Here is a 13,042-nt window from a genome sequence, read left to right as displayed (position 1 = left end):
TGAAGGGTAGCTAAGATACAGCGTCTTCTTTCCCGATCATGTCAATCTCATGGCTGACTGGTTGATTGGTTTCGTGTCACCAGTTCCACAGCAACACCACTTTGCCTGTGGAGACCACCGGAATGACTCTTAGATATTAGACTGCATCATCCTGTAAAAATGAGAAAAAATAGCACTTTGTAAAAAGAACTTATAAAAGTTAAATTTGAAAAAGTTCAACCGTATTTACTAAAGTTCACCTTGGAAGAGTTTGGACACATGGCTTGCAATGCATACTTTACTTCCTTGCACATATGTTGCCGTGCATTTCATTTGTTCATGTACCGGTATAGGGTGTGTAATGAATGGGTTAGGGTTAGGGTTAGGGTTATTGTTATTTTGACAAGAAACATGAGAAAACTTCACCTTCTTGTGAAGCGGTCCGCCATGTTTGTTCATCTAGCGTTCGGGTTTGTTTTGATTACGTCGATGATGTTTATAAATACAAAGAGGCTATTCTTATAAATAACCTTTGTCTGGATATCAAAGTCATTCTCCTGTAGTTGTTATATCAATGTGTAATAGATAATTGTGAAGTATTACGATAATTTCATTCTGATGATTGGGAAGAATATTTTGCAACCCTGTTTTGTGTATAAAATGTTCTATGGCGTTCGATCATGTGTGTTTTGATCTTTCACTTCGACTCATTGAATAAAATGTTCTATGGCGTTCGATCATGTGTGTTTTGATCTTTCACTTCGACTCATTGACTGAGCAAATATAACGAGGCAGAAAGCCAAAAACGGTAACACTTCCTATGTAAACAAGCTACGGGAGTCATTCTATACTATGACTTTTCAAATAACAGTTGTTATGGCCAATTGTACCAAGCAAATCAAGAGAAAATACAGAAAAAACTCACCCTGGTTTTCGGTCAAAACGTCTACGGTACGTAGATTAACTGAGCGCGTGAATCCAGGTTTCTCTACGTGTCTTTTTTCGGCAATATCAATAAGAATTGGACAACATTACCCGTCAAAACGACCAGTTCCTAAGGCATGTTGACATTGAGAATCAAAGTATAGGGAAATACCACTTTTAACTGCTCGTTATGACAAATTTAGATTGGACTATGTTTTGAAATGAACGTACGTACTCTATATACATTCGCAAAACGGCCATCACATTATCAGCCTCGGCTGCAATGCCTTAGCGCAATGCCTTATGTGTAGCGCGTTCAATACATTACAGAGACAGGTAGGATCGAGGTCGTTTTGCCAGTTTTGAGCAGACGACAATCTCCAACTTAAAATCTGCCAATTACCGCCAATTACGGGGCGTTTAGTCTTTCTGCTGTGAGCTATAGCTATAAACCTATCGAAACAAGAGTTCAAGATATTGGTATCCTGGCAAATTTCCTGGCCCAGCTACAGCAAATTCTGATGAAAATGCAACAATTTTGCTGGAACTACTTTCGGCTAGCTCGAGCGCAAACCATAAGCTACGCTCCAAAGCAAGCGTAGCCAAAACAAATGTAAACAAGGCTTATGCTGGCAATATTAAACTTAATGTAGGCTGCAGCCTGCTTTAAACTTACCACCCTCCCCAGGCCGTACATCCTTGTCGTATCCTTGTAACAGATTATTGAGTAGGTCGGTAACGTTCTGATGATGCCAATGTCTGTCGTCAGCGTATACCAAGGAACTAAAATGAAAAAATATGACATTTCTTCTTAAAAGTATTAAACTGACTGTATTGCTCTAAGTCTTCTGTTTGGAGAGATATACATATTCATGAACAGACTGAAAAAATATTTTTTAAAATTTTCACTGGTTTTTGTTTTCTGCTCAAAATGAATCAAAATCATCAGTCCCAAAACTTTTTTGACTTAGAAAATTTTTCTAAATTTTGACTTTTTTCTGCTAAATCTTACCCTCACCCTGAAAAAATGTCTAAGTACAAAAAAATTGTTTCACTGTTTTTTTTGTTTTCTGCTCAAAATGACCCAAAATCATCAGTCCCAAAACTTTTTTGACTTTGAAAATTTTTCAAAATTTTGAACTGACTGAAAGTTGAAAACTTTTCTAAGTCCAAAATTTTTTTTCACTGGGTTTTTTTTCTGCTCAAAATGAACCAAAATCATCAGTCCCAAATAATTTTTTTGACTTTTTTTTCTGCTAACCCCTACCCTAACCCGAATGGTCCCGTCGCTGATGTGGCCGTACATTCTGAAAGATGAGCTCCCGACCGTAGAGCATAACAACAGGGGGCTCAGTTTGCTACTTCACCTTTGAAGCAACCTTGAGATTCTAACCAAGTTTTCGAGTAATTGCCAAATATTCCTCTCGACCCGTTATGTTAGGTAATTGCATCCACTTGTTTCGCCCGGTGTGATCATGCACATATTTATCTATGTCTAATCAACTTTGGAAGCCATTTATCACAATTCGGTCGCCTAATTCGTTGACATGTGGCTGACATGGTCATCATTATCCCGGATTCATGTTCACAAAGATATCAACTGATTCACCAAGACCATTCTGACAAACCTTGTCAACGGACTAAAATTTATAATTTACTTTATGGTGATTTTAGAACAATTTTCAAGAAACGTCTCAAATTTTATACTTAAACTGGAAAGTTAGTTGTAACGACCATCAGAACATCGCTACTGTGGTTCAAGAGATGGCGAAAGACACCGGCCTGTTGATTACACCCTTGAGTTTGTCAGATTAACAATCAGAGGACGACTTAATTGTGTCGTGTTGGCGGCAGTATTATTGGCCAGCAGCGTTATCTCTCGAATTCCGAAGGTATGTTTCTCTCCCTGCCTCGAGTTACCCTATAGTTATTCTGTAGTTTGTCTCCTCCTGCTGAGGACATTAGATGAGGTACACCCCATCGCCACGGGCATGTTTTCCTACTTCTAGAGGGACGAGAGATATCACCACACGGAAATTATGATCTGTAATATACATTCACCGATTCAATGGCTGGAAATTACTTGTCGCTTGCAGGAACTCCGAGCAAGATTTGTTGTTCCATACATGTATGTGGCTTGGTTATCGAAATATCTTGATTTCCCTTTCAACTTACATGACGATAGTCGTGACCTATCGAGATGCCATTTCTGGTAAATACGAGTTTTTGATGTGTATGTTTGTTACCCTTAACAACTCACATCTGCCTATCGAGGAGGTAAAAGCCACCATGATTAAAATTACCGACCGGGGGATGTGCTAGCACATCGTCTCCTACAAAATCTTAATGGACAACTATTGAAACTTCATTTTTCTACAAACCTTTGCTGATCATCAGGTGCGGCTGATGACCTTTTAGATAAAATCCCTTTTAGGCGCAAAAGGGCAAATCTAAAGTTATCCTTGAAAATCTTTGTGGCGCTACTTAACTTAATGTAAATAGCACCTGTATATATATATTGGACGGTCATTGTTTCAAAGGACTGTTCACGTGCTTAACACCTTCTTGAGGTTTCAGGTTCAGATTTACGTGTCTAATGTTTCTATTCAGGAGAGGCAAGAGAAGATGTGGACAGAATTGCATGTTTTGTCTTCAACGAGTAGACGTTATTCACCAATACCATTACGACGAAGAAACCTGGCTCCGAGACCGCGCAGCACTATGAATGGTCCAAGATGCTCCCTTCGGGTATCTCCTAAATATGAACTTCAAGGGCCGGGAGTCCTCTTACCAGATTATTTACAAGTAACTCAATTAAATATATCTCATTTACTGCTTTGAAATAACATTTAGCCTTTTGATGTACATAATTGGATATCAAAGATATTTTCGCGGCTATAAATGTATCTGTCATTTTGACATTTGTAAAATCCCCTCCTGATTGCCTTGAAATTTGTTTTAAGATGACAGAGCGTGATTCCGTAACCAAGGCCGGTTTCTGTGACACCATCATTAGACTGAATGACACAAAATCAAGTTTGATTGACGTGCCCTCCCAAATCGGTTAGATAAAAGAAGCGGGTAGAAATTGCCTGAGGGACCAAACAGTAATGAGAGTCTAATCATTGCCGATGCAAGCATTAAAAGTAAAATGTGGAGAATGGCTAAACTGAAATGCTAGTATTTCTTTTTCTCATCAGCAAGAACTTTGTTGTAACTGTACCGCGTCTATACGGATCTGAGTCAATAAGGACGGAATATTGCCGACATGGACATGGACGTCTTAATAGGTACGTATGCTTGTCTAGTATCTGGATCTGGGATCGATCGAACGGGAATGACTTGGATGGACACTGAATTGCGTTGTTGCAGTGATATTCCCTGCGAATGCACATGCACATGCACCTGTACATCTACGCACATCTCAGGTTTTTTACCATCAGTGCCATGGTTTGGTTAACACAGCCAACCAGTTAGTCATTCACCGAGAGATACCCAAGATATCGAGATATCAAATGCATATAGATATTTTGCGAGTTCACATTTCCTTTACGCCCGTGTGCCAGATAATACTCGCCTCTTGTCGAAAAACCCTATCCTCTGCAAACGTTATCGCAGTCTAAAGTTTGGATTGTCACGCGATTAGAAGGGTAGTCGTGTTGGAAAGCCAGAAAACGTTGATCAAATGAGTTGCTTCATAAACCATAATGGTCGTAATCCCGTTTGTCCTGGCCAATACTACTCCGATCAGCACGTTTTTGTATGACTGACACTCAGCTGAGCAGGGTTGAGATATCGGCAAAGCTCGACTCTCAATCGTTAGCCAAATAGCTTCAATAAGATCAACTTCTATCTGAGAAAGGACAAAGATATCTACGGTTATGCCTATATCAATATCTGACATGCCCTGCTCGCGTATATGACAAACAAGTTTCCATTTTACGGGGGGGGGGCACTACTGTCAAGCACAGTAGGCTTCTTTCCGCTGTGCTATACCAATTACGTTCAGAACATCAAGTTAGAGTGTCTTTATCTTGATAATTTGGGATGCTTGTCGCTCGAACATCACACCAATTCGCCTTTTAAGTTCACATCATTACGCCAGGGCGTATCTTTGTCTTTGTCTTAAGCATTGAACCCAATGTTCGATTCATCAAACGCTTTCAAAGTTGATTGGTCCCTATGGGCCTTCGTTGTGCAAAGAACATTTATCTCGGTTTCTCGATCAAATCATTTGGATAAGACGATGGATGCTAATCTGCCTTAACAAGGCATTTACGGCAACTACGCTATGTTCACTGTTCAATGCATGCTGAAAGACCGTGCTGACAGCGATGTTGTAATGGTCTTCACAACTTACAAGTAGCAATTTCGCACATACTGCATTCTGTTCTCATATTGATATCAATTATCATCATGGTTCTTTGGCTAACAGCAAACCAAACGTCTCCACAAGATGGGAAACGGTTTGCCTGTGATAGCTTTCAGGCATCGTGACACTGTGGTTGCTTTTGGACAACACCTTTCATAGTTTGGTGAGATATGCTACTTTCCACGAATTGATGGCGAAAATGAAATGCTTTTCCAAGTTAAATCTGCCACTTAGGGTGGAACAGCAAGCATTGGAAACATTGCACAGTTAATATCAAAAGATGATGACATCTTCTCACAGGATACTTGGATTAGTGTCGTTACCTTATAACGTGTCATTATCACTCAATTATGATGATCGAGGAGACGTCACCACTCTTCCGTGTTCAGTGCAGTTCATCGTTAAGTTGTGTAACTTTGCACTTAACTTCAAATACTAGTATGCAGTTGTCATGTACTGGTTTGATTACCATGCAGAATGTTTTGCCATATCGCGGAGGCAGTAAATAAGCATGAGATGCTTCTCGCAGTCCTTCGTAACTGATTGGAAGGGTACAAGACTTAGAGATGTTCTCAAAACCGATTGTCTCCCTATCAAGTCCTCATATCATTTCTGGACTCGCAACATGCTTGTAATGCAGCTTACGTCGTGCACAAATTGATGTATTCATTTCTATCAGCAGCCACATTTACCACTGACAGATTCTTTTTCACTCAGACAAGCCGACCAATTCGCTCCGTGCTATAAGCGACGATGCGCGCACATTTTCGGCGATCACTTCGAGCTTGATAATCAAGGACGCTTATGTTTTGACAACATCCAGAGGTCAGTTTGTATGATTGATGAAGACAGGTCCATGCATAGCACATCTCTAATCAAAGTCTTTAATTCCACTGCTGTGCCGGTTTTTATATACATGATGTTGGTCGACGAGTGACATCCGCATCTTGAACGTAGTCAGTTCACACGCTGTGAACTGTGTGGCCCATGCAGTGTTCTTTGGATATTTCACCACATATACATATTTGCCAACAGGCAGCCAGCAATGTTGGAGTAAGACACGTTCTCGAAGAGAATGGCTGACAGGGATGTTCGTACTACAACTTGCCATGCTGTCTATATCACTTGTATAACATTCTTGTTTGTTCTCATTTGGTTATCTTCATCTTTGCATCGGTCAGACTAGTACTTTAACTAGAAGACAAGACCTGTATCATTCATTGACATAGGGACAACATATGTATTGCGTAATAAGCTATTGGGGATGGACGATGTATGTATGTGTAGCCATTGGAACCTTCTCCGTCCACTCTAGCCGCTATGAGGGATGGTAATTGATTTTGAATGCATACAAGACACATTCATGCTGCCGATATGCTTGTGTCCAATTTGTCATTATTTCCCACTTGTGTCATTAGAAGCGTTAGGTGTCTCTTTCTTATTCCTTACACCAGATGAATTAGGCTGAAGGGCTGGAGGAGATGATTAGTCCACCTCTTCTCGCACAAAGCAGTCTCGACAATATGAGGCTCGGTGTCAGTGGTCACTTAACATGTGAACGACATACTAACATATCAAATTAATTAACAACGATCACAGATGGTTGACCTGTTTACTAGATACATTTGCTGTAAGGTATTTCCTGCCAAAGTCCTTCTACTGAGTTAAAAACATCAACATTAGGTGCAACAACGATCTCATGCTACACAGTATTATGGTTATTCATACGGAATGCTTGGATAGTTTTATTAACTCTCAAGTTGGCGTGGTTCTATCTCCGATAAGTAAAATTGACAAGTCAAACGAAGTAACACACCTCTCTCTGCCCGTAAGATTATTACCGCATGCAAGATTTATGCTTCTTTCTCACAGCACACAATGGTGAAACCTTGCCAGTTTCATCTTCAGCTGCAGTGGAGACTGTGGTCAAGCAAACTTGAGTCTCCCGGCTGCATGTATTGGTGCGCGAGAGGAAAGGAGTATGGTTGGCAGCTTGAGGGTGGTCAACGGCAATACGCTAAGCAGTTTATGTAGAGGGTGAGTAGTGTAGCATGACATATGCTGCATCATAAAATGAGGGCGATGTTAGAACTCTCGTGTCATAAGAAGGAAATATATTTGTTTACAGAAACACTGTATGCTTGCTTAATCGTTCTTATTTTCAACCAGACGCTGTCATCCTATTCACTCGCACATCATTTAGGATAACTTCACTGACATTTGGGAGGGGAAGTTTACTACTGAGTGTATAGGCCTACTGCTCCTTGTCTGAAATATAAGTTGGTCTTCGGTCTTGGTCCGATAAGTATTAGGATCAAAGTCAATAACATACAGTTTGTGACTATACTCTTGTCTCAACTGGCCTGCGTCCGTCTCCAATATGACCGTGTCTTGGTATAATGATTAAAGGATTGGTGTGAGCCATATCCTGTCCAGGGCGACATGGCCTCATATACCGACACGATATGAGGTCGGACGCCATCCAGCTGGTTGCCAATTTGACGAACCCCCCCCCCCCCCCCATTACAACTCCCCTCGCGCGTAAACCAACAATGGCAGCAATCCCTCCAAGAAGGGCATTAATCCTCACCACACTGTCAATAAAACCGTCAAATTCAAGCTCTTGTCTGGTAAGTATAACAAAGGCGATGAAGTGCTCCTAAAATACAAGTTTCCAAGTAAAGCAGCTGCTTTGCACACCCTGCTACAGTTAATTTATGATGATTAATCACTTGAACATACTTAACTCGAAAGCCTCCTTCGAAAGTAAAGTTATGTGTTAAAATAAAGATAGATGAAATGATGCGATTCAGAAGTGCGACGACACGAACAAAGATTGACGAGTGGCAAAATGATAAAAGAACGATGACAGGAGAGGGACATCTATTGCTCCGTATAAGTTCAGCTTACCGTCCATCACATGATTAAATAAAGTGCATTTAATGTTCATTAGTTTAGTTACTGGAATGCCCAGGATTACAAGTCGAACAGCCGATATTGTTATCGACTCTGATCTAATCGCAAGTAAAGTGACTCAATACTGACTGAGATGAGAAAAAAACGCAATAAATTTCAAGAGACGGAAAGGCGACAGAACTTTCGTTTAAACCAATTACAGCTAAGACGTTAATAATTTCGGAAATCAGATATTATTTCTTTATCGATTTGATACCATTAGCTGATGTCGCTGGGACAAACGCGGAAGTGTGTTGAATGGGACACCCTGGCGTAAACCAAAGTAATCTAGCAGAAAGTTGCATTTAGTTAGGAACCAATTAGAACTAGAACTCTCTAAAATGTTGTTGCTTATGTTAATAAATTTATGTTATTAAAAAAAACAATTGCGGCCGATCGGCTTTAGAATTAAATTGCTGTATTTATTAAATTACCTGACATTTCTTAACAGCATACCACCTCCTGTTATGATCAACATCTTCGTCGAAGCTTTTATTAAATTGGCTCCACACAAAACAAAGTTGACATCTAACACCAGCAATATCCGACTCCACAAATTGCGTCGAAATTATAATCAACACGGTCGTCCAACGACAAAAGAGCTATGAAACAGTGTGAACCGCCCTACATTAATGATAAACTGACATTAAAAGTTTGTGATAACGAAGTTTTAAAACTATTAGAAGTTTGTTGATCTTTCTATTCACACGTGAATGACTGTCAACAAAATTTATCTTATCATTCACAGCATTAGTAATAATTGGCATTCGAAATGATTTTGGTATGCGTCTCCTAGCGGTCAAAGGTCCAGCACTGGCAAAACTCTGGTGATTACGGTAGCTGTTGAGGTTTTTTACCCCCTGCTGCCAATTTCTCTGTCCTGATCTAAGTATCAAGAGATTGTCTCTCGCCAGACGCCCGCAGGGCTAATTAAACGAGACGGATAGTAACTGCGATGTAATGAATTACGGGTCAGGAGCGTGGAATGTTTATTGCATTGGCACCAGCAATATACTGGGGTTGTCTACAGAGGTTTTGTCTAAGGGGACTTAGACAAGGAGGTGGTTGTCTATCTTGAGAGCATATTTAACTGGTTATGATACGTTATCCCTTTTCACTTGTCAGTGTCACAAGATATCTGCAAGCAAACCTCGATGAAGATCCCGGGAGAAAGAGACCGCTGTGTCTGTACCTTGCGCAATCATCAATATGCTGTGTACCTCCCCACCCCACGATAAAATGTAACAGTAAATTACACATGGTGCATTTCCCTTAGGTGACACAAGGATTATCGGTCACATGAGAAGCAAACTTACATGTAGATATCTCTTCGACGGATTCAACACAAATCCTTACTGAATATCTATATCCAAGCCATCCATGGCCTGGGTTCGACCTCTTCTGTGGCTGCATGTTCAGGGTTTACGTTATGATTGTCCGCCAAGTCATTGCGTAAAATTCAGCTCACCAGCATGTAGATCTCTGATCTGGGTCTCTAGTTTATGCTGAGATGCCTAAAATTCAGCGTAACAATTGTTAACTGTCCGACTCAGGCTCATACAGTTTCCCCAAGTCAAGAATGGTATAGGATATAAAATGACGGCAGTAGAAAAACATCACAATGCTTTGTCCATCCCTTTTCAAATTGGATCTTGAACAACTGGACTGGTATGAAAATCTTATAAACGCATTTTTCATTACATGACTGGCAGTTTGTCATTGTCATACGATCCAAAAACGTGCCTTTATCGCTCCAAAGAAACAACTAATGATATTTTATCAAATTCACGTCTTCATGATGAAATAAGCTTTCTTAAGTTGCTCCAACAAAGAAGAACAGAAGAAGGAAAAGCACTTTCTGCCATCAAAGGAGACAGTAATGTGACAGGAGGACACTTTTATATATTGGGCCTAATTATGGAGGCGCTTTCATATTCGTCCATTTCTGTTCAACTGTTCTGTTACCTGCACCAACATATTATACGAAACTAAAAAGCCTGATAAGTGATGGTACTTTTGGCCTCCTGGAGATTATTTGCATGATCTATCAAAATGGAACAGCAGTATCGTTTTGGTGTTAATTGTTGTGACGGAAGGGAAATCTAAAGCACCGGTTCAGTCACAAACTTTGGAGCCCTAAATGAGACACGATAGTTGGCAGTTTAATAGTAGGCCTACCTCAACATGTCTAAAAAGCTGGAGAGAATTTGTCAATTTTGTTTCATAATAGATATGCAAGTGATCACTAGCCCAACGATATAATCCTGTTGAAAAATATATAACTATATAATTATGATATCGCCAAAACATCCGGCGAGACAAAAGATTCGTCGACATTTTCATGCTTTGCAAATGAAGATAATCTATCGATGTCAATAATTTACCGTTGAAACTCTTGAGGAATCGAATGGACATGCTATTGAAGAGTTTAGCCACTGGCGGTATCTGAGAGTACCGCTGCGATTGGGAAAAGGGCTGGAGTTTATCTATTCTGAAACTTGGTAAAAATATAATCATTTGAAATGCGGTTTACGAATAAACATAACTCGATATAAGGCCTACTCTCTCTGTCATACTGTTTTGGATTAGGTCACTGATATAGTCATTGTGACGTACTGTAACAATTTAATTCGATCACGGCAAAAATGTATCCGCCCATCCTTTTATCAACCTCGTGATGGGATCAGACTTTCACAGGGAACCAAACAAAGAACATGGTAATCAGCGAGCTACATGTCTGTTAGGTTAAAATCGCTAATCAAATATGGTTAAGATAAGTTGTTATCGCTGCGACGTTATCCAATTTCCACTTCGGCCGTGACAGCTGCCGTTCGTCTCACCAAATGCCTTGTCCCGAGGTCATGTCGCGCCAGAAATCAACAGATTCGTCAATGGAAAACGAACCAAGTGAGCTTTGAATCAATTACAGTTGTGATATGTGGCGGTTCGTGTCATAGCTCAGGGGCTTTCCGATGTCCCTGTCAATGTTTAACAAGGTAATTGCAGGTAAATGTGTCTCAATGGGCTAGTTATGGTTTGACAGGGATGTGATTTTTCAGATGGCTGTTGGCGGTTAGAATATTTGGTCTTTATTAGTTGAACGCCGCTCTGTTATTCATAAATTCCTACAGATCTAGATAAATTGAAGTTCTTGCAAGTATTCTAAATGTCAAGTTCATCAATAGACACTTTTGTCCAGGGACAAGATACGACCTCACACCGGAGTGATGGTCAGTTTGACAATGTAGCCTAAGGATGAGTTAAGGCTGCTACAGGTAATGCCATATCGCCATACATCATCGCTTGAATCGATTTGGTTGTCTTTGAATTAAGTTGACGATTATCTCAGTGTGTCTATATGAGAGACGATCGAGGTTCAGTGTCAGTGATAAGCATACATTTGTGACGGGGTCATCCAACACACCCTTATTGATATGACAACGCACGTCTGTAATGACGAAAACAGATTACTTTTCCACATCACTGACATTTCGGCAATAACGAAATGAGCCGAGATCATTAAGGTGATAGAGCGACGACCACATCTACAAGTGTCAAGTCCAGAGTTATGTGTGTGTGACTTACTAACCTCTGGTTATTGATAGGTATAAGTTCAGATTTATTCACCAGATCATCCTCTTACCATTTCATGATAAGCGCAGACACTCTTCATAGATATATCATCATTTGAAAGTTCTGGCAGCTCTTCTAGTGCTTCAGTGTTTCAAATCTCTCCTCGACACATATTGAATGTCTGGGTAAGTTCAAGGCAAGATTATAAAATCATTCTCATAAAACGGAGTTCTACACGTGGACAATAAGTTTATCTGAACGTCACCTCAATCTCAACCTCACTTAGTGGATGGAACCGTAAACTATATGTGTGTAGCAACATTCAAGTGGGCCCGAGGGGATTGCAAAGACGTGTTCTCTTAGCAAATATGTCGAGCTATCTGAGAAAGAGATGCTTTCTCAGATAATGGCCAGTAGAAGGAAACAGCATCATCTTATCAGATGGATTGGTAAATTGTTATTGCTCCTTCGCCACAATGAGAGCGGACTCAATTGGCTGAGAATACGATGACCTTATTGTAGGAGTCACTATGTGGGTGCCCACGGGAGTAACTGGCAACACTTTTGAGCTTGGTCTGCATGCACGATAGCAGTGCTTGCATTCAGAGGTGATGAATATTTTGGTGATTAATTTGCAAACAGAGTAACGAATAAATCACACTCAGTTGTCGTTCAATATCATGAAGGAAAAGAAACAGTTGTTTGGCCTGGTTATCTCTGATCCTAGTTTTTCCCTTTAAGATCAGTGCCCCTCAGCCACGAAATGTAACTGTGATATTTATTGGGTGGGCCTTTCCGTTTCTGCTATGAAACTCACCGAGATTTGTGATGGATCGTCCAGTCCCCTCAGCAACTCGTGTTAAAACAAACAACGCTGACGGAAAATCAGCGACACACTAATGAGACCAAATGAATGCAACCAGAACAAGACGGATAGCTTATCAATGGGGAATAACCCCATATAAGGAAGATCAGTCTTAACTAACACCTCACGCCAGACATGACGAGCAACCAGACACAATCTAAGTACTACGTGTGCCGTCTAATTGAAATGTATTGAGAGGCGGCAAATCAATCAGATTGATTGTACGCGGCGGTGGGGAGTCGCTTCGTGATACAAAGGTGGATCTCATCGTACATGACCAGGAATTAGGCAGTGCCCATTTTGCGGGATAACGATGATGACCGAGGGCAGCGCATTTACTTTAATACAAAGGTAGTACCAAACTACAGTAGTAC

The 13,042-nt window shown here is 40.5% G+C and overlaps 1 protein-coding gene across 4 annotated transcripts in view; it reads right to left on the bottom strand.

Moving 5' to 3' along the window:
- The window catches only part of LOC135494001 (gamma-aminobutyric acid receptor subunit alpha-6-like), a 74,961-nt gene that overhangs the window by 36,143 nt on the left and 25,776 nt on the right, over nt 1–13,042 (bottom strand). For 3 of the 4 annotated variants that reach the window (XM_064781724.1, XM_064781726.1, XM_064781725.1), the window contains one exon: nt 1,580–1,686. In XM_064781724.1, coding sequence (XP_064637794.1) covers nt 1,580–1,686 — 107 coding nt within the window. Of the gene's footprint in view, nt 1–1,575; nt 1,687–13,042 lie in introns of all 4 variants that reach the window. The other variant, XM_064781727.1, reaches the window with a different exon arrangement.

Source organism: Lineus longissimus, chromosome 9 (genome assembly GCF_910592395.1).
Source record: "Lineus longissimus chromosome 9, tnLinLong1.2, whole genome shotgun sequence".
In the NCBI taxonomy this organism is placed as follows: Eukaryota; Metazoa; Nemertea; class Pilidiophora; order Heteronemertea; family Lineidae; genus Lineus; species Lineus longissimus.
The sequence above is the reverse complement of the archived record's forward strand: the minus strand, read 5'-3'. Positions and strand labels throughout refer to the sequence as shown.